We start from the raw sequence: 23363 nt of genomic DNA, 5'->3' as shown, positions 1-23363 counted from the left end.
ATTCTTGAGGAACAAAAGTTACCATATTCTAAGAGTAGAGGAGGCAGAGGTGGTGGAAGAGGAGGTGATCGTGGAGGTTTTAGAGGTGGAAGAGGAGGTGATCGTGGTGGTTTTAGAGGTGGCAGAGGTGGTGGAAGAGGAGGTGATCGTGGAGGTTTTAGAGGTGGAAGAGGAGGAGATCGTGGAGGATTTAGAGGTGGACGAGGTGGAGGAAGAGGAAGAGGAGGAGGTAAATAATTTTGCTTAATAAGAACAAATAGATTATTTAGTTTTGAATATTTACATTTTAGATAAATTTTATTTTAAATTAAAGTTTTGCTTTTTATTGTTACTTTTTACTTATTTATAAAATATGTAATAATGGTGTATTTTCCAAACCATTTCTTTCTTAATTTAATACTAGGAAGACCAGAATTTTTTGGCACTCTCTGATTATTCAGATTTGTTGTTAATGTCTTGGAGTTTGTTTAGAATATTCAACACACTAAGATGAATGGCCATGATGATATTCAGCAGCAAACACTTACATGTAAACAATGTGATATCAAAGTAAATATGACCAAAATCAAAACCAAACACAAAACATCAGCTCACAGACCATAGGCAATCAGTTTGTAATGAGTGGGAATCCTCTAAACCAGTGTTTTTCAACCTGTGTGTCGCGACCCCCCTGGGGGTCACGACCCACAGGTTGCGGGTAGAAGTAAAAGACAAGTGGGGGTTGCGGGTAGAAGTAAAAGACAAGTGTTTGTAGGTCTTACACTACATTAAAAAACTACAATTTCAGCGACAATTACGGCTCACCCCAGAAAATGATAGCGGAAAAAGTGTTGAGCTGATTTGCAAAAGGAAATAAAAAGTAGAAAAGTATAAGCTGAAATTCAGATACTAAAAAAAAAAAAGGTCAACAGTTCCCTGTGCGTAATGTTATAATTAAAGGAAGTTTCATACTTTATGTGTGTTAAATTATTGTCGATTCTTCTGAAATTTCTATTTTAATCAACAATAATTTGTCTCAACTGAAAGAAAATTAAATACATAGTTTTTAAAATTACTGATATAGTTTAAATATGGCCCTAGGGGGTCGCCAGAATTTTTTAACTTGTAAAGGGTCGCGTATTCAAGAAGGTTGAAAAACACTGCTCTAAACATAGTAGAGAACCTAACTAGATGCAGGTTTGTAGCAGCATGGGGTAGCAAGACACAGCATTTTCCACACTCATGCTCTTCCATCCCTTCACTCTCTGCCAGCCCCTACTGCTGCCCTTATACAAATTTAAAAATAAACATGTAAAAATGTCATAAAGCAGTTGATCACTGAATGAAACAGAAAACATGCACATCTGTCTCAAATACTAGGCTACTTGAATAGCCTTGAGGTAAAGATGAATAAAAGTTGAATACCTTTTCTTGTTCTGCCATTTATTTATTTGTTTTTATTGAGCATTCTCATACATATTACTGATTTGCATATGACGTACAAGGAACTGTCATATCAGGTAGCTCCTTGCATATCCTATGTTGCTAATGATCTTGGTGCTATAGTATTTTTTACATGATATACCTACCTATAGCATATTTATGCAAGGAATCAGTGATGTGGTTGACCCACACTCAGAAATTTTTAGTTACATCTCTGCAGACCAAGTGCATCTTCCAGGCAACAAACATAGAAAGAAGTTGTACATAAAATGACTCATGATAATTTTGAGAAAAATAACCTTGAATAATTTTCTTTTATGCACATCTATCATTAAAAAGCTAGGAAAAGTTTAAAAATTTCAGGCTTTTCCTTATTATTGTTATCATGTAAATATTCAAAACATTTGTTGTTTTATTGTAGTATTATAGTATGTAGAAATAAAATTTCATTGATCATGCTTTAATGCATTGTATTGTAAGTTATTTTTATAAATTTCAATTTTTGTAGGTCGAATGGGTGGTGGCAAAAAGACATTTGTTGAACCTCATAGACATGAAGGTATGTATATATAACAGTCTAGTCTGCAGTATTTCTGAACTGCAATAGCATTTTATGTGATAGAAATTAAATTCAAAATACGCATAATAAGATACATTGTAAATCTAATATTATATACATGTATAAATTAATAATCTACAGGGGAGACTGTTGCACATAGAGATGGATTTTATAAAACAGGCTTTTATTATCTTAAAATTAGACTTACTTCAACCTTTAAATGGTGTGTATTATGATTAAATCTTGAAAATTGAATACTTTCTTAACTCCTTCCAGGTTAAGAAATCTTAGGCATCTTATAATTGCAAACTAGCCGGATCTTCTAAAATGAACACGAATATAAAATTCGAATGGAGTGATTGAAATTTCGTATGAGAAGCTTTTCTGCACACGTGTTCTTGTGATATGCTTAAATATATTTGAACATACTGTAATGATTAGTGTTGCAACGAATAGTATATTCGGCCTCAGGCCAAATACCGAATATTCAGCCAAGAGCGTGGCCGAATAGCCAAATATTCAGCCAAACTATTCGGCTTGATTAATGTACATACAAAAATTGGCGCGCAAACTGCATTATGGTAAGGACCCTGCTCTCTATTGGCCTGCTGTCACTACACTTCGCCAACCGTGTTAATTCTTGACAGTTGTAGTGGACAGACATGAGCGTCATGGCAGTATGTGATAAGTGATGATATCAAATGAAGCCTACATGTGAAATGAAATGAAAATGGCCTACATGTGTAAATGTGAAAAATGAAATGGCCTACATGTGTAAATAACAGAAAAAGAACAGAGAAGGACCACGAAGTGAAAATGTGAAAATAAATATGAAATTGAGTTGATAACATAATCGAACAAGTCGAGGCAGCTTATTGGCGCGAAATTTGCGGCCGTCAATGCCAAACAATTGTTGTCATAGATTTCGGAAAGCTAAATGTTTGTAATGAAAGACACTTAGCATACACGGGCAAAAGCCTGGGGCCGTTTGGGCTACCAAGCTGTCTCGAATCTGTGAAATTCTAAGATGTATCAAGCAGCATGTGTTTTGTTTGTTTGTTTGAGTGAATAATATATTATCAACTTACTGTTTTTTGTCAAGTACTGTATAATAACCTATTAACATTTTAAACAGGAACACAATCATCATCAGAATCATATAATATTACTTCAGCTTTATTCTACTATATCAGTTAAAACGATATTTTGCCACAAATTCTTTATAGCACTGATACCAATTTACACCTAATACTTTATATATATATAATATATATACAGTAGAGCGTCGATTTTCCAAAAGTCAATCATCCGAAAGAATTCCAGTCGGCAAATTTAAATTTTCGCCAGTGCTGTGTCGCTTCAATCTTTGGCTATGTCTTGGGCTACTCAAATATTTTATGTTTTTGATACTAAATTAACATCTGAAGTATAATTTTTTATTATTTTTATATTTTTCAATATATTTATTTTGTTTGTGTACAAAATAAAAAAATAATTTTTAACGATACAATAGTCTTTGTTAGGCTTAACATCAACGAAAATTCAATGTAAAGCGACACGCAACGGAGAAAAATTTTGACATTGGATACATTAAACTATTTTTTCGTACGTAAATCAGTTATCCGAAATATCAGTTAACCGGACAACCCCAGTCCCCAATTGATTCGGAAAATCGCTGCTCTACTGTATGTATATATAGATATATTGTAAATAAACTAAATATTATCTATCTTGAGTGTGGAGTGTACTTTCAACGAACCTGGATCAAACTATATCGAGTTGTGACAAATATGGCAAACCAACTCAACGAGACAGAGTTTGGGGAAGAAACTTCACTTACACGTCTCTTGATTGGCATTATTTTTAATAATAATGAGTAGAAGTAAAAAGAAAACATGCTTTGTATCTTGGAACATTCTTGAGGAACAAAAGTTACCATATTCTAAGATACATAGGTAAACACATGTAATTAGTTATGCTAAGTACTTTTTACTATATTAAAAATAAACTGAATTGGAAAAGTTTATAATAATATGCTAGGTAATTACTTTATATATTTAAAAAATTATGAATTTATTTATTTTCACAAATTCACTTGATATTTACAATTACAAAATATTTTATTATGCAAATGCCTTGATATTTAATTGACATCACAAATAAAAACAAAATGGTTTAAACTTTACTAGCTGCTAGGTGGTACTGTAGGTAATGTATAAGTGTGTATAGCTACAAATAGGTATGAAGATGTGTCTTTCCTACTCAAAGTTTTATTTATTTTAGAAATTATTTTAAAAACCCATTTATTATTTTTGAAATTATTATATCTATGTGTGTAAGATCAGTAATTATAACAGTTTTAGAATTATAAAAAAGAACTAAATATTTTAGATTCCATATTTGTAATTACTTTGTGAGATTATCCTATTTATATTGATGATGATAACTGACTATCAATATTAAGTAGTATAAATTAATATGACTACAATTAATGAAAACTTTGTTTCCTGTTGATGATTTGATATATGGATCATTTATTTTGAAAATGGTGTAAGTCCATTTTTGGAAAACGTTGAGAAAACACATAATATGCATACAATTTAGTGTGAACTTTTTAAATGCAGGAACTATTCTATTCACAGCACTGGGATGAAAATAACGTCACACTATCGGAACCTGTGACCGGTGCGACCCACCCCCTCAGAACCGACACCCGATCCTAGAGAAGAATAATATACACTCCGTCCGAGGAATTTTTTCAGTTGACCTGAAGAAGAGCGAACAGAATGCTCGAAAACGTTTGTCAAGCGATATTTAACGTATACGCATAGAGCACCGGTCACAGGTTCCGATAGTGTGACGTTGTGAACTTTTTATTTATAAACAATTTACACTTAACATTTTAAAATAACCATAAGCTTTGATCAATTGACAATTTATTGTAAATGACATTGCATAACAATTGATTTTGAATGTGGTGTAAGTCCATTTTTTACAGTGTAAGCACTTGGGCTGTCCATAAATTACATGTGCATTTTTCTTGAAATTTTTACTTTCCCCTCTTGTTCCAGTTTTTCAAGTTTCTGTAACCCCTTTCCCTCTATAGATGTCCAACATAACTCTATCCCCGTTAAAACCTTCATCACTTTATGAATGATAGATATCATAAGTAGAAATGAAATGTACAAGAAACTTTGAAATAAATTTAATAAAATGCATACTGTATAAAATTTAATGAAATAAATGAATGTCCACTAATACTCAATCCCCTCCCTCCCTTTCAGTGTGGACATGTTTTGATTGGATATATACTTATAAATATTTTTACAGTAGTTTCATCTCAATATATTTATGTTCACACCTGTTCTGTCAATACTAAAAGTGTTACTTGTTTACTCTTTCCATATTGTCCTCTCAATGTTACCATTAAATCATTTTTTTATTACTACCAGAAGGCTGCTATAAAAATTGAAGATAAACTTTATATCATATTTCCTAAATTTAAGGTGATTTGTAAGAAATTCCTTTATTATACTTAACTATTTAACTTATTGTTTTATTAGCTTTATTTTTGTTTTTTGGGTATGTTATTTCATTGTTGTATTGATGTTAGCAAACTTTGTATAAATTACATTACCAGTATTAATGTAAGTAAATAAAATTAATAAACAATAAAATTTGATGCCATTAATATTTAAATTAAAAAAAAATCTTTTAGAAATAAAATTAATTACAATTATACTTATTTTATTGCTACTATTTATTATTTGAATTTGTAACTGTGAAACAATACAGATTTACAGTGAACTTTGAAAATTGATGTTATATTCCTTTATTCTACTTGATATGTCAATCTTAGTGTTCAACAATGACTGCCAAAGTGCCAAAACTATAGATTGTGGCATCCTGTTATGATCTTAATAGTTTGTTGAATTTTTACATGTTGAAATATCTCATACTCTTCCAACTATCTGAACATGAAATACAATACATTTCATCTTTATCAAAAAAAATATTATTTGAGATGAAAATTCCTGAAGAGATAGTTTTTGATACATTATATCCTGAAAATATACAAAATGGAAAGAATTTAAATGCAGTGACATTAACCTTGTAATTTATGAAGAGTTGAAGGTACTGTTGAAAAAATATGTTAAATCATAGAACATTAAATTGAGAGAATGGTAACTTCATATGTGCACTTGATATAATGTGTTCCATAGGGTCTAAAAAATTTGATCACATTGTGTAGAGGAACCCTTCTGCCATATGAGTACAATTCCAGATACATGGTGGCCATTGTTTATTAATTTACGATTTAGTTTACTTAGTCACCCACCTGACATTTTTTTCCATTCAAGAGTTGAAGTTTGCAGTGACAAGTACAGTACATAGTATAAGTGTGCTTCACAAACTACACTTTTGATGATGATAATGTTGCATTGATATCTTTAAATGCAGTATAATTTTAATTCAGTTTTTAGCTATCTTCTTCAAGGAAGAAAAACATTCTAATGACTGAAAATGTTAAAATACAATTAAAATTATACTGCATTTAAAAGTGTCACTGTGCCATTATTAATACAAGTGTGCTAACCGAGGGGGCTGAAGTGGAGAGCTTCTCCCCACTTACCGGCTTGGCTGTCAGGAAATGGCTATAGGAGGGCTAAAGATATGCGTGGGGAGGAGTCGGAAGACGGGAACAGGTGTTCAATAGATTACACAGGTTTAAAATAGACAACACATTTAATAAACCGATGAGAAATTATACATAATGATAATAAATATAACACTCGCGTATCAAGATATAAATAGGTATTCTAAAATCTATCCTAACCTAACCTAATGCCTAAAGTTCGAGAGAGACCTTACGTTGGAGAGAGATAATTACGACAAGGATTTACCTCGAAGACAACGTTCTCATATTATAGGGCGTTGATAAAACACTCTGTGATCATCGTCTTCTAATCCGAGGTGTCCTTTGAAGGCTATGTGGAGCGATGTCCTTCTCAGGTCGTGCGGCTATGTCTAGATGCGGTGTATGCTTCGTTGCTCCTATTCTGTAGAGAGTTCTTCCTGGTGAAGTTCTCTCGGAGGTTTCTTCTATTAACCTCTTCGAGAGTAATTCTATCGTATAAGGAGAGAATAGAAAAATATTCAAAGTTTTACCTTTCCATGGAGTGGTGATTATGAGCTTCGTAGATCATGAGAGTGCTGGAAGAGTAGCCCACTGCGTTCTCTTCCCCCGACGATTGCTGTCCGTTTTTCTTAGCTGTCCGGAGAGTTTCTTCGGCGTTAGCTCCTCGGCTAAGCGCCCCGAGTAGAAAATTTGACCCCTTTATATACCCGATCTGCGTGGGAAAAATCTGGGAATTTGTTGACGTCTTTTGATATCTCTCCCTGATTTATTACCGTCTCCCGCGCCATAGAAAAACTTATCTCCATATATAGTCATTTTTCGTTCGGTCGCTCGGACGCATGGGGGTCACGTGACATTGTGGTCCCTCGTCGATGACCTTCGGACGATGAAAGTCACCCTCGCTAACTACGCAGTTCATTGTCCGGGGTTTATCCTTCGAGTAGCGGGGTGAGAACGGGAGTAATAATGGAAATAATGATAAAAAAAAACTCTCATAAGAGAGTCAGATTTTCACACAAGCATGGCTGATAAAATATTGCAAATGAGCCAATTGAATGTGAATTAGACTGTTAGCTGCCAATTTAGTCTGGATGATAAGTTGGAATTTATATGTTATATGCCTTGTATGAGTTTATATTCTATCAAAGTGCATTATATCAACTCACCAGTGTACTTTTGTTTTCATCAATTATTAAAGAAATGTTTATATTTAATTATTTCCTGCTGTAATAAATAATTACAGAAATGACAAGCTATTGTAACCTAAATAGAAGTTACTGTAAGATCTCAAATTATTATGTTTGTTACATGCTTGAGTATATATTATGTCTGCTGAACAGAGGGGGAAGTGGGAAATTTTAAATATATAAAGGATTTATAGAATATATTTCTCATTTAAGATAAATTAATCTTAAATGAGAAATATAGTTTTCAAAATTTATAAATATCTTATAAAAGAATTGTTTTTTTTTATTTTTAATTTAGGTGTTTACATTGCTAGAGCAAAGGAGGATTCTCTTGTTACCAAAAATTTAGTAATTGGTGAATCTGTGTATGGAGAAAAGCGAATTTCTGTTGAGGTATGTGTAAATTTAAACTTAATCAAATTTGTTACATACATGTACTGTACATATGTATATCTCAGATGATAATGATTTAATTTTTTATATAATTTATACATTAACACATGATACAGTAAAATTTATTTGTAAAGACAGAAATCTACTAGATTGGAAAATAAGTCTCAAAACAGAAAACTTTTGTACATAAGTTCATAGCTTATAACAGCATTTTGTCTAATTAGGAAATAGATCTTTTTGGTATCAATTGAATCTGACTAAAGAGGAATATTTTAGCATTACAGTAACTAAAAATTTTAAATCAACTAAATAAAGATGAGAAAACCCGCCAAGTGTCTTAATTTATAGCACTTTATTGTGTTAGAAGCATAAATTTTAAATCAGTTAAGACACATTCTATGAGCATTGCTTGTGTGCAGACTTTTTTTCTCTGTGCATCACATTTTGATGTTTTGAATATGTCTCTGAAACAAACACTTACATTAGAGAAAAAAAACAGTTTCAAATATAAATTTTAATATTTTTAATTTTTCTGTTTTATTACATTTATAAGGGCATAAGACTGTATAAAATAAAAATTAGAAATTGCATTACCAGTAAATTGATTTTCTGGTAAACAATTAAAATATATTTGTAAATATACAATTAATATCTTTTACCAGTAAATTTAGTAAAGGTAGTTAGACATAATTTATTTTTTTAAGCCAAATATTTATGTACAATATATTTATATTTTTAGATATTAAAGATATATGGAAGTGTCAAATGTTTCCATTTAAACTGTAAAGTACAGCACTATGCTAGATATTTTGGCAATTTTTTCTCTGCCCACAGCATGTTTATGGCTGTTTAATATGAGGATGCTGAGTAACAACCACTACAGTTTGTTATGTAAAATAACATTTATTTATTTTAATTAAATTAAAAATATAAGAACCAAAGAAACAATGTCTTTACACAGGAAGAAATATTTGGATTTAACATTTTCAGTCTCACTGTTTAAAGGAATTTGTTGTATCTTAATTTTAAGTGTTTTAGAGGTTATTGCATATACAGTTGTCCCTCTATAGTCCGACGTTTTTTAATCCGACATGCTCAGTAGTCCAACGCACCTCCCGTCAAGGTACCCGTCCCCGTTATGTGTCTGCTTGCACAGAAGCATGTCGCGATGTGAATCTCCCCATCCAATTCTTACTCGATGACACACATTTCGTGTGTTTTATGTGAGCAGTTCTGTTCGAACAGTTGGAGTAGAGAATATTGTAAGTTACTGCTAGCAAAACAATGCGAAATATGTAATTATTTTCGGTAATCCGGACACTTTTGGTAATCTGACACACCTTTGGTCCCATACCTGTCGGATTATCAAGGGACAACTGTATTTTAAGAATGCAGTTTACTATAGTATATATAAACATATTTGCCTTAGCATTCTTAAATATATTTTTTAAATTTAATTAAAATTAAATAATTTATAATTCAAAATTTTTGTCGTTTTCATAGTAATATTTATAAGTCATGATGTACTCTGCTCTTAACTAGTAAATAATTTATGCCATGTACTCTACTGTGACAGCAGTGCTAAACAGTGTAGTGCCATTTCATGCATTTTAGTGTATTGTGAGGCTGAATGAATAGAACTGATCTGAGAGGAAGATGGCACTGTACTCTCTAACAGTACTGTACTGTGCTGTTGAATGAGGATGTATAGCACAAAACTATTTTGATAGAATTATTTTATTTTGTATGCTAGTTTTGATTTTAAAAAATTAATCTGGTATAATAATTTGATTACTATGTAATAAAAATTGAGACATTATTATTTATTTATTTATTTTATTTTTTGAGGGTGTTTAGTTCTGCAATGCTTTTTGTGTAACAATTTCAGGCAATGAAATTGTTGCTTTTCAAAACAGAAGAAAAGGAATTTGATTAATTAGTGGACTAGTGATTATTTAGTTTTTAACTTATTGATGAATGGCAACTAAACAATCACTAGTTTTTCAAATGTAAACTAATTTTTACATTTGAAGTCAAAATTTAAAACTTTAGCAGTATAATGGTAAATTTCAAAACATTACTGGTAATAAATGTTAAATTTGCAATTCCTAATGGAAATTCTCACTGGTACCATTATGTTCTGTTTTAGGTTTTCAACTGGAATGTTACATAGAATAAAATTCAATAAAATAGAATTCAAAAAATATTTTTGAATTCTATGTAACATTCCATAACCTGAAGATGGCTATTAAAAACAGTTGAAAATGTTTGTTCTTATAATAAATTTGTTCATTTTAACTGGATTACAGGTGATAGTTGGTGCTTTTATAGTAATCTCATTCAGTTTTGTAGTATATATTTTGTTTGTGAAATGAAAATCATTATATTTAGTGCAGTCATTACAGAACATATGAATATAAAACTATCACAGACTTCCATTAACCATTGTATGAGAAGGTAGAAAATTATACATCAATGAACATTATCCATTATAAACATAAGATTAGTATTTAAACAAATAAAAAATTTATTTTGAAGTAATATGCTATTTTTACATATGTAAAAAGTAATTATAAAGTAATTATATACACAGTAAAACTATTAGTACATATTAACAGTGATTAATTTTTATAATTATTGGATTAATAAATAATGCNTATGTAACATTCCATAACCTGAAGATGGCTATTAAAAACAGTTGAAAATGTTTGTTCTTATAATAAATTTGTTCATTTTAACTGGATTACAGGTGATAGTTGGTGCTTTTATAGTAATCTCATTCAGTTTTGTAGTATATATTTTGTTTGTGAAATGAAAATCATTATATTTAGTGCAGTCATTACAGAACATATGAATATAAAACTATCACAGACTTCCATTAACCATTGTATGAGAAGGTAGAAAATTATACATCAATGAACATTATCCATTATAAACATAAGATTAGTATTTAAACAAATAAAAAATTTATTTTGAAGTAATATGCTATTTTTACATATGTAAAAAGTAATTATAAAGTAATTATATACACAGTAAAACTATTAGTACATATTAACAGTGATTAATTTTTATAATTATTGGATTAATAAATAATGCTAAATGAATAATTATCATATTATTACTAATTTAAGATGGTTAAAAGTATCATGGAGAATTTGTTCATCTTCCAGCCATTCTTAGAATATTTTTAGTTATTTTATACCATTATCATTACATCATTAATTTAAGAACCACTATTAACTACATTTGTAACATAATAAAACAGTTTTACTAAAATGTGGTGAATTTGATTGAAATCCTTACCACAATGAAGCTAACTGGGAAAACATTATACTGAAAATATTTGATTACTCTCTAAGTGCATCAACTGTGATTGTGACCAAGATATAAGAAGTTGTGGGAACAAAAAAAATACATTTAAAGTATATAAAAAAGGTTATCTGTTATCCAATAAGTAAGTAAAACTATTCTTTGCTTGTAATAATTGGGGTGGACCAAAACTAGAAATGATGAAAGACAGCAGTTTCATCATCATCAGGCTTCAGCGTGGAAAAGATCCTTAAGCGGTGGAGTACTGAACAACATAAAGTGATACTCGGCTTGCATTCTGTGGTACAGAAAACAAACGGAGCTCTTACTGTACTAGATTCTCCAAATAATCTGATGGCTAGCGAAAACTCAACTGTGGCCCTCAGTCCGGGGCACCTCTTAAATGAGGTGAGGGTGCTAAGAATCTCCCCGTCGTGTGACATTCAGAGCATTGGAAATACTTTAAATAAAATGAAAATATACAGTAAAAATTAAATGAATTGGCATTTCATGTTCAGAATATTATCTGTTGCATTTTATTTTTGCTAAGTTCAATTTTGTATTCTATCTGAGGATGGTCTTTAAGAAGGACCAAAAATGTTTGTAATTAAATTGTTTTATAGGTTTTGTGAGAGTCTAAATTATTACGTATTTTAGTGGAAGCATATTTTGAATTAATTAAAAATTTTATTAGGCCAAATTATAGAAATTGAAAATTATGTACAGTCGACCCCCCCTATAACACTGTTGATTTTTTCATTTTATATGAATTCCATGTTGTACGAGTCACTTAGATTTTACAAATACGTGTGCCAGGCTGTGAACGGCTCACGTATTTGTAAAATCTAAGTGACTCGTACAACATGGAATTCATATAAAATGGAAAAATCAACAGTGTTATAGGGGGGTCAACTTTATTAATTTTAAATATTTTTGGAGATTATAAAAATAATTTTATAATTGTTTTAGATAGATATATAATTTTTGACTCTAAACTGTAGTTTAGAAATTACTAATTTATATTATGAAACCAAAAGAAGAAAATTTTATATAATCTCACTAGAAATTCTGTAGTTAATCACTTCTTAATGAATTGATGATTATGGAAGTCTATAAGAAAAATTTTCAAATAAATGCTGTTTAAAATAACTACAATTTATGATATTAGATAAATAAATTAGATTCAGTAATAGTAAAGTCTACTTGAAACTTTTATTCTTCAACTGAATTTGCTGTTTGAAAGTTATTTATTATTTGTAAATAATGTCCAAATTTTGTTATACTTAAAATTTATTTATGACTATATAATATAGATATACAAAATTTATCATAATAAAGTAAATTTTAAAGTGGTGTTTTTTTTTTGCTAGGATGAAAATGGAAAAGTTGAATACAGAATATGGAATCCATTTAGATCTAAACTGGCTGCTGCTATACTTGGTGGAATAGACCAAATTCATATGTCACCTGGTTCAAAGGTTTTGTATCTTGGAGCAGCATCTGGTACAACAGTTTCTCATGTGGCTGACATTGTTGGACCAGTAAGTAAATTTTTATTTTGATTTTTCAATAAACAATTCTTATTAATTTATCCTAATTTATTTGTGCTTATTGTTATAAGATTTTGGTGCTTTTCTGTTAACGGGATGACAGTTGTAACTCTAATCTAGTGTGTGATACAGTCATCCCCATCGCTTTGCTAAGACTATCGTGTTTAACTATTTATCCCACACAACTATGTGGGCTTTGACCATGAAGTACTTGATGCTATATAGTTTTAGTGGGTGTGTGGGCTTGCCTCCACTTGGGTCCTTTGGTGTGAGCAACAGCAATCACTGAAGAACACAACTACATGTGGAGTGTCAGTGAAGGCAAGTGATAGCGAGCCTTGATGATGCGGAACATGGAGAATAGGTAGTATACTAATACATGTTAAAAAATTGACATCTAGAGGCAAATATCTCACAAAGGATTGAGTGTACAGGTATGGTTTCTTTGACTTTTTGCTCATTTGGGGGGTTAATAATTCTGGAGATGCAAGACTCGTCATTGAGAGCTTCAATCATATCTATTGCTGTACATATTGACTGGTATTCTGTTAACAGAAAAGTACCAGATGTTTTACAATTAATACTTTTTAGTAGTTTGTATTCCCATCAGAAATCTAGAATTACATATATATAATTATAATATTTTGGAAGTTTATGTAAAAAAGTTATTGGTATTAATTTGCATATCACCTTTGAAGAAACTAAAAAAATATTTGAGAGTTTAATGAAGTAAATAGATTTATATTATTAATAATATTGTTTAAATTTCTGAATTTTTTATTTAAAATAATTATATTGTTATAATGCATTTTATACACAATAAGTTTGATATTTCATTAAAAAAATAATAATAATTTTAATATTGTAGGAAGGATTAGTTTATGCTGTTGAATTTTCTCATCGGTCAGGACGTGATCTAATAGGTGTTGCACAGAAAAGAACAAATATTGTACCAATAATTGAAGATGCACGTCATCCACATAAATATAGAATGGTTGTTGGTATGATTATTTTAAATTTTTTAAAATATAAATTACTTTATTTAAATAATAATTCTATGCAAGTTAAGAGGGAAGTATTATGTATTAAAATGATTATGAATAGAAGTTTCATATGTATATAAATATTGTTTTGATTTTTATGATTTCTTTGAAGACCGTCTCTATTAATATAATTAATTTTAAATAGTAGTTTAATTAAGCTTACAAAATAAAATTTTACACAAATTAATTTTTCAGCTCTAGTCATTAAAGATAATATGACACAAAAGGCAGTAAATATTGTTGTATGATGAGAAATATAATGATTAAGTAGTTATTATATATTAATGAAACAAAAAATTAGCCTTTAACAATGAGTAATATTAGAGAAATATTAATGTTTTTGGCTTAGTTAATAGGTCATTGTAAGACAGACACAACCTTATCCATTGTTAAAGGTGCATTGCTTATGTTACTCTTTAGCTTAACTAGATATTAAGTTCAACTTTGTGAAATTAAAATCAGAGTAGTAGGTGATAGTTTTTTAAGGTTCTGTTTAGATGTACAATGAACACAACAATGTCATTTCCTGTTTGCCAATCACAAATACTGTTGATTTTAAATACGTTTATGTGAATTATGTTGGCAATTACAGTAAGTTTTATGAAATTTATTTGTATGTTATTTATAAAGATTAGTTGAAATATATATATATGTCGTATTATTTTGCAGTCGTAGTCGTAAGGTTGAGTGTAGGTTGAACAAGACAAAGAAAATTGGAGACCATAAAATAACACGTCCGTTCACTTTCGGGTCCTCACTCGAACTCCCCTTATTTTATTGGTGCTGTTAACCTCATTCCAAAAGGGACGAGATTAACAAAGTAAAATACAGAAAATATATACAAAATTTACAAAATTTTAAATATGTTAAATGCCCCCCTCCTGAAAAGGCGACATCATGGAGCCTCAGGGAGGTTGGGCTGGGTGTTATACAATTTATCGGCTTGAACTCTAAAGTTGGTTGGATTATAATACGGTATAATTTTATCTACATTTACAATATCGGTTAATTTATTTAATGATTGGACAGGTCTGTCTATTTCTACGTTACAAGGAGATACTATTTTTAATATGGTGAAAGGTCCATGATACTTTGGAGCAAGTTTTCCTTGGTCCGGATGGAAGAAGGTTTGTAGTAATATTTGATCTCCTACTTTGAAGTTTGGAGTTTGATGTTGACTATTATATTTATCTCTGTTTCTTTCGTGAGCTAATTCAGTTCTTTCGGTGGCAATCTTACGTGCTTCGCTGAGAGAGGGATAATTCAAGTTGTGAGGTAAATCGGGGATTTCTCCATACATCAAAAACATTGGAGGGAATCCTGTTATAGTATGAGGTGTTTGGTTGTATTCTTTCACAACGTCACGTAACATTTGAGTCCAGGATCGTTTTGGATTTTCTGAATATTTTATTCTTAGTCTAGAGACGAGTGTGGCGTTTAGTCTCTCAACTATCCCGTTGTGCTGTGGTCGCTGAGTACTTGTTAGATGTTGTTTGATTCCATTCTGTTCTAAATATCTTCTGAATCTAGAGGAAGTAAATGAAGGTGCTCTATCTGTTAATAGACGTTTTGGGCTGCCTGTTTGTAATATTTTGCCTAGACAATCTATGTAGGCATTTATAGAAGTAGATTTGGAAGGGAAACACCAAGTAAACCTAGAAAAGTGATTGATGGCGACATGAAGGTAGCCTTTAGTAGATCCGTATCTTTGCATTCCAGATACAGTGTCCATAGATAACATGTCAAATAGAGCTTTTGATGAAGGTAAGTCACCTAACAAGCCAAACTTTTTATGGTTGTATGTCTTTGCTTTCTGACAAACATCACAATGTTTAACAAACTCTACAACATCGTTGATGACTTTCGGCCAATAGTAACGTGGACTGATTAGTTTCAGCATCTGTGTTATACCTGGGTGACCATAGTGTGCATGTGCCCTGGATAGCACCTTGTACTGAAGCGATGGAGGTATGACTTTCTTTATAAATCCCTTCTTTCTGATACAGATTACATCTTCATGATCTCGGAAGAACTTGGGTGAGGTGAGTAATGCGTTATCCTGGTTGGAAAGGACTTCCTCAGTGGTAACAAAATGGCTCACGGGGGCTCTGGATAAATAATCAGCTTCTATATTCTGGCTTCCCTTCTGATGTTTAATGTCATACTGATACATGCTCAGTTTCAAAGACCATCTAAATAACCTTCCAGATGGGTTTTTTATACTTTTCAGCCACTGTAAAGCTTGATGATCGGTGTGTATGGTAAAATAGATATCATGAAGATAAAAGTGAAACTTTTCAATAGATGCTACAATTGCAAGGCATTCTCTCTCACTAATGGTGTATCTTTTTTCATATTCACGTAAGGACCTGGAAAAATAGGCAATAGGAAGTAATCCTTTAACNNNNTGTCGTCGATTTACAAACTCGGTGAAGTAATCTTCTTCTTCCTGTGGAAAGTACTCGAGTAATTTTTGTTTAATTTTGTTCCAATCCGTTTCCTCTACTAAATTTTCACAAAAATAGTCGAAAGCTTCATGCTGTAAATACTCTGGTATGTAAAAGTGAAGCTCCTGTTCGTCAATCTTTTGTCTCGCCGCTTGCTTCTCAAACAGTCTCATCCACGAAGTCAAACTTAGCTTTCCACGTGGGTTAAACGGTATAAGATTTAGTTTAGGAGAGGTAGAACTACCTGTTTCTGGGATGGATTTGTCTCTAGATTTACTCATGGCTGGTACTAAGGTTATCCTGTCGACTCTTATAAATTGTCGTATTATTTTGCAGTCGTAGTCGTAAGGTCGAGTGTAGGTTGAACAAGACAAAGAAAATTGGAGACCATAAAATAACACGTCCGTTCAGTTTCGGGTCCTCACTCGAACTCCCCTTATTTTATTGGTGCTGTTAACCTCATTCCAAAAGGGACAAGATTAACAAAGTAAAATACAGAAAATATATACAAAATTTACAAAAATTTTAAATATGTTATATATATATATATAGTCTGAAGAGGCCATGTAGACCAAATATGTAATGTAAATAGTAAATAAAATAAAATTGATTTTCAAGCCTTTGTCATTAGTGGTGAATAGGAAATGACATTATTATAATTTTTTCAGATCTAAATAGGCCTCTATTATTATAAACAACTTAATCACTGTATAGACATATTTTCTCATTTTTATTGAATTATATAAAAACACAAAATAAACTGGAATGATGTATAGACTCTCAACTAAACATCATCTTTCCAGCAAAACACCCAAATTCAACTTTCAAACGTTTTCGGCGACTTGTTAATTGGCTTCATCAGGAAAAGTCAAAATGAAAATAACTGTTCTATTTATAGAATGTTGCTGCATTATACATATAATTTAAAAAAAATTTTTTAAATCACTTCGAACATTGACTGTGACATATATTAAACAATGTATAATTTCCTTTAAGATTGTAAATAATACTTCTGTGCATTTGGTATGGGAATGTAATCCATGTTGATGCATGTTCCTTTTATGTTGGCCCTATAGATTTCTGCAGCCTCTATTGTTCTTATATGTTGTCTGTCAAATACCTTGTGTATTAGGGTTGCCTCCTCCCATACGGGATAAATTCCCGGTTCACTGGCATACTGGGCTAGGGCCTTATTGATGTTTTCTTTTGCCACGTCATACCTGTGATCATGTAACCAGGCTTGTAATGATCTGCATGTGGAACCAATGTAGGTTAGTGTTCAGTTGAACTTGTCATCATGTAGTGAGATGCGATAAATTCCAGGTGCTTTAGCATCCTCAGTTTCATCCTTCATGTTAGATAAAAGGTGGAACACGGTGAGTTTCCTTTTGTACACTATGCATATGTTTAAATCCTTGGCCATCCTCTTGTATATGCGATAGAGGGGTGGTTTGTAACTTAGGACTACCCGTTTCTCTGCTGTGTTGTTAAAGTTAGTATTGGTGTTGATTGACCTGGCTTGATATGTGGACGTTATATTGTTGATAAATGGGTGGCTGTACCCATGCTTGGATGTGATATCTTTCAGTTGTTCTAGCTCATTGTTAGTATCTGAGAGCTGCATAAAGTATGAGTGAGCTTTAGCCACAAGTGCACAGAAAGTGGATGTTTTATATGATTAAGGATCAGCAGCATTGGCTGGTGTGAATAGAGGGATGTAAGTGGGTTTGCGGTATGCTGTGGTGTTGAACTTGTTATCCGCTATGTGAATCTTGACCTCTAAGAAATTAACGTCCATGTGGCTTTCTTGATCCAATTTTAGTGTTAATCCATAGTTGTTATTATTGAACACTTTTAACACATATTCAACATCTGGTCTATTTCTCCATATAATCAAAATGTCATCAATGTATCGTGTATACATGAGGATATTATGTTTGAAGTTTACTAAGGACCACTCTTCCAATTGTCGTACCAGTTCACACAGATCATCCAAAATGGGGCTACCCATAGGTATCCCTCTTTTTTGTATGCTCATCAAAGTAAAAACATGAAGAATAGCACAGCAGGTGTGCTAGGTCTAATATCTGAGAGTGGAAAGTTTGAGCATCAATAGTAGTGCTTAGAAAAAATCTCTTAAAGTACGAAAGCATGATTCTAAACAAATATATGGATACAAAATTGAACACAGTAAGATATTCGTTACCACTTAAATTAATAGCACCAAGTTTGGATAGAAGTGCACCTGAATTGGAGATTGTATATGTATATGATTGAAGGTGGTACTTTAACACATGATGGATTTGATTTTCCAGCAAAAATGTTGGGGATCTGGTTTTATCGATCATGGAACGTAAGTGTTGACCCGGTTTGTGCATTTTTGCAAAGGCAAACAGGCAGGGGGTGTCAGGAGAGCTGACTATTGTGTGCTGTAGGCCTAGTGCTGTTGCTAGGTTAGTGCGTGTGAACCTAGCGACATGAATGTTGAAGTTGGGTATTTTGCTGGAAATTTGACATTTAGGTGAGAATTAATATGAATTCAATAAAATTGAGAAAGATAAAATGATACAATAACCTCGATAGTTTGAGTTGACTGGGAAAGGAACCTTGAATTATGAAACTCTTGAGTATATGGAATATATACAATGGGAAACAGTAATAAGTAAATGTGTTAAATACTGTTATATTCATTTTATTGGCTAATAAGTTCAGGTATATATCTATATAATACATAAATATATACTAAGATGTGAAACACAATATAAAATAAGAGTGAAGTACAGTAGAGCATCGATTATCTGACTCAATTGGGGACTGGGGTTGGTCGGATAATTGAAAAGTTGGATAACCGAAAAGTATGAAAAAATCCATTATTAGTGTAGTATATTATTACATCCCATGTAATTAGTATATTAGTATATTGCTATTAACCTACTTCGCGTTGAATTTTCCTCCATGTTAAGCCTATCAAATTTTTTTTAAAATAATAATCGTCGCTATTGTATCGTTAAAAATTAGAAAATTAAGCCTCATTTAACCCTTAACTGGTTTTATGGGGGCCGCGTGGCCCCCACGCGTCATATTTTTACGATTTTCTAAAAATCTAAATATCGTGCGCAGCTGCCATTTTATGTAATCTCATTATGTCGCGACTCTTAGCAAGTGCCAAATGTTCAGCCCTGTAGCACTTACAAGGATGGAATTACGTACCTTCTGGGGGCCGCGCAGCCCCCACGATACCAGTTACGGTGGTTTTTTGTGGAAATGTGTTTTTATGTTTTTTTTTTATTTTTACAATTATTCTGCAAAGATATCTCAATCTTGCATCAAAAATTCAAAATGACTACCAAAAAATTATTTGAACTGTTAATAGATGATAATATTATACAAATTGCTAGATTAAGCCGAAATCTCCTGAAAAGAGTATGTTGTCATTTTGTGCTGGAAAAAAAGATGGTAAATATGCTACTAAGTGCAACAGTTGTTTGAAATTTATTTGCAAAATGCATAGTGCTACAAAAATACTATGTGATAACTTTCAAGATTGAACTACGTAATTGCGTTAAAATGTTCCTGAGTCTTAAAAATAGAAGTGATTTTATTACCTGTGGTTTTTTAACAAATGATAGTTAGAGGCTATAAGAAATACTTTTTTATAAGATTAGTTTCTTAAGAATAAGAAAAAAAAATGTAAAAACTTACAATAGGGTAGATTTTTGTATTGTTAAAAAAAGCATACACCAAAAGTTGTAACAATTTTGTGATCTTTTGTAATAATTAAGTAAAGAAAATTATATAAATAAATAAAAGTTGATTATACTAAAGAAAGGTTCCATTTAACATTTATGCACTTTTGAACAGTAACATTATTAAACTTGCACTCTAAAGGCAAATTTTGCTTGGGGGCTGCGCAGCCCCCATGATACCAGTTATGATTTTAAAATTTACGAAACCAGTTAAGGGTTAAATACTGTCTCCCTTTCATGGTCGATCCAGTGTTGCCAGCTAAAACACGTAAAAATAATATTAAAGTAGCCAAGACATAGCCAAATATTGTAGCGCCACATCACTAGCGGACATTTGAATTTGCCGACTAGAACACGGTCAGTTAACCGAGGTGACGGTTAATCGGGGGTCGGATAATCGATGATCTACTGTAACTGTTCCTGGCAGCTATACTATGCCACTACTGGCAACCATATCATTTTACAATGCAAAAAATTGAAAACTGTTAATTCAGTGTTTGGTGTTTCATCACACATTTGATTTGAATTATTTAAATTTTTGTACATGGTAACTTAATTAAATTAAATGTATGGTGAGTACATGTACTTTAAGTTAAGGATGGTAGAATTGTGAATTATCAAAACACTACTGTATATTTTAATAACATTAAGATAACTAACTTTTGTGTCATAAAACAAGATGAGAAGATGAATTAGGTGATTATTAAAGCAATATGTTAATATTTTTACATTTGTCATCACAATAAATAAAAATTATATGTATATGAGGTCTGACACAAAAAATAAGACTAACCCAGTCTCACTTTTGGTTCCTTGGTTTATCTTTTCCCACTTTTGGTTCCCAAAAGTGGTTGGGAATAGACAGAGAGATGATTGTAGATCCTGTTTCAGGTTGTCATCATGACCTGAAAGCAACAATGACAGATATCCTCAAAAACCTTTCAGAAAATGATCTAAAAAATTGTTTTGTTGGCAGCATTGTAGGAAGCTGCATATAATGCTGACAACATTCAAAATATGTGTCAACTCGGAAGAGAACTATTTTGAAGATCATAATTGATTTGCTCAGTTTATTAAATAAAACAAGATACAGGCATAGTCATGTTTTACTGCGTCAGATCTCATATTGATAAATATAAATACAATTTGTTTGTATAAATAGACCTTATGCAAAATATTTAATTATCTTTAAATTTTAGGAATGGTTGATACCATATTTGCTGATGTAGCTCAACCAGATCAAGCTCGTATTGTAGCAATAAATGCTCATCACTATCTCAAAGCTGGTGGTCATTTTGTAATATCTATAAAAGTAAGTAATTTTGTTTTAAAAGACATTTTTAGAATGTTTTAGAAAAGTACTGAATAAAAATTCAATAAAAGTCCTTAGGTAAAACTTTTTTTACTGAATTAAAACTTAAAAGTAGAATCATATGAAGCTACAACCAAAATTTATCAATTCAATTTTCACTAAAATTTAATTGATAAATTTTGTAGAATTTTGAATTTTAATAGTAGATTAGTAGATTGGTAATTAGATAGTCTTTTTGAAACCATTACAGGAAATATAATTGTGTTTCAATTTATCTGAATACAGTATATAAAATGAGAATCAAAACTTTGAACAGTAAACACAATGACACTTGGGCATATTGCTAAATACAGCAACTGACCAGAACTGGCTATTACACATTATGTGTGAAATATGAGTCAATGTCTAAAAATAACACCTTTTCAAGGTGATGAATTATAGAGTTTCTACTGTATGTATCTAAGGCTTATTTATTTCTTTTTTAAATTGAACTATTTTTGCGCTGTCAGTGCAGTTTGCTTCTTTAATGCCTGTTATTCAATCAGGTTTACATTGAGGATGGCTGTCCTAGGTATCCTAAATGGGAACCTGACTGTGTGTGTATCAAAGTTAGATTTAAATCATAAGGCTAGTAGAGGCAAGCTGTCAGGTGAGCGAGTGAACAAATGGTTTAAAGCAAACCTTACTACACTGGAATTAGAATGTCTGCTGTCTATCTGAATTCATAGTTTATTAAAAAACTATAGATATATATTTCATCCAGAAAAAAAAAATGTATTATTGTCATCTGCTATTTTTTCCCGACCTACATATGAAATTTCATTGAGTTCCGTCCATTCATTCCTGAGATATTTTTCATTTCACTTAAAAATTATTCTTTTTTTTTCCTTCAGCTTCAGTCAAAAATGTTACGCTTTGTGAAATGTCCACTTTGGCATGCACATCATTATGTTTGTCATTTTAATTCTAATTTTTTTTCTTTTTGACAAAATGAAATTTTTAAATAACAGAATATTGAACTTATTTAAATTATATTAATTTAATGTTTGAACTCTGGATTAGAGGTGGGAAAAATCTAGTACTGCTTCTGGGACTGGAACTGTTGGAACTGATCCATTTGTAAAACTATTTGGATGGAATGGTTTTTCAGAATTGTTTAGTCTGTTGGGCTTGATGGCTTCTTGTTGGTTATCTATATATATAAAAACGATTGTATGTCTGTCTATCTGTCCTTCATGCATTACTACACTATTTATCCGATTGCCATGAAATTTTGGGAAGTTGTTTAATACACTCCCACAAAGGTTTCTGGCATAGTACATTTATCCTATGATAGGTGATGTGCATGTATACAAGCATTTCAGCGCAGTTAGGAGTTGAAACTTCAAATTTGGTACACAGTTAGGGTATGCACACTAAGAAGGAATTTTCAAAATTTTCCCCTGAAGGGAAAGGGACAGGATTAAGGCTTCAACAATGGAAATGTTAAGAGAAAGCAATGTGCAAAATTTACAGGCGCAGATGTGGTTTTTTGCATTTTTGCAGGAAATTGAACATATTTTTAGACCCATCTGAAAATTTTCTAATTAGTCTGGAAACAGGGGAACCTAATTCTTGCATTCTGTGAAAACAGGTAAGATTGGCTGTAATGTAATAATCTTAATCTTTGCTATTGTTCCTTTTTGCCCAAGCAACGCCAGGCTTTTCTGCTATTATATATGTATAGTAGCAGGTGGGCCCGGCGTTGCTCGGGCAA

General features: G+C 31.6%; 1 protein-coding gene across 1 annotated transcript in view; it reads left to right on the top strand.

Moving 5' to 3' along the window:
* Positions 1 to 3: 3 nt before the first annotated feature.
* The window catches only part of LOC111642163 (rRNA 2'-O-methyltransferase fibrillarin-like), a gene marked incomplete at its 5' end in the record, with an annotated part of 44866 nt that continues 21506 nt past the window's right edge, over positions 4 to 23363 (top strand). Inside the window, 6 exons of the mRNA XM_023388449.1 lie at positions 4 to 229; positions 1931 to 1981; positions 8106 to 8200; positions 12880 to 13050; positions 13928 to 14060; positions 21495 to 21607. Of these exons, the coding sequence (XP_023244217.1) occupies positions 4 to 229; positions 1931 to 1981; positions 8106 to 8200; positions 12880 to 13050; positions 13928 to 14060; positions 21495 to 21607 (789 nt within the window). The remainder of the gene's footprint in view (positions 230 to 1930; positions 1982 to 8105; positions 8201 to 12879; positions 13051 to 13927; positions 14061 to 21494; positions 21608 to 23363) is intronic.

The sequence above is a fragment of the Centruroides sculpturatus genome, unplaced genomic scaffold (genome assembly GCF_000671375.1).
Source record: "Centruroides sculpturatus isolate CEXI.00-Female unplaced genomic scaffold, Cexi_2.0 scaffold1190, whole genome shotgun sequence".
Classification (NCBI taxonomy): Eukaryota; Metazoa; Arthropoda; class Arachnida; order Scorpiones; family Buthidae; genus Centruroides; species Centruroides sculpturatus.
Note: the sequence above shows the minus strand (reverse complement) of the source record. Positions and strands in the feature narration are given on the sequence as shown.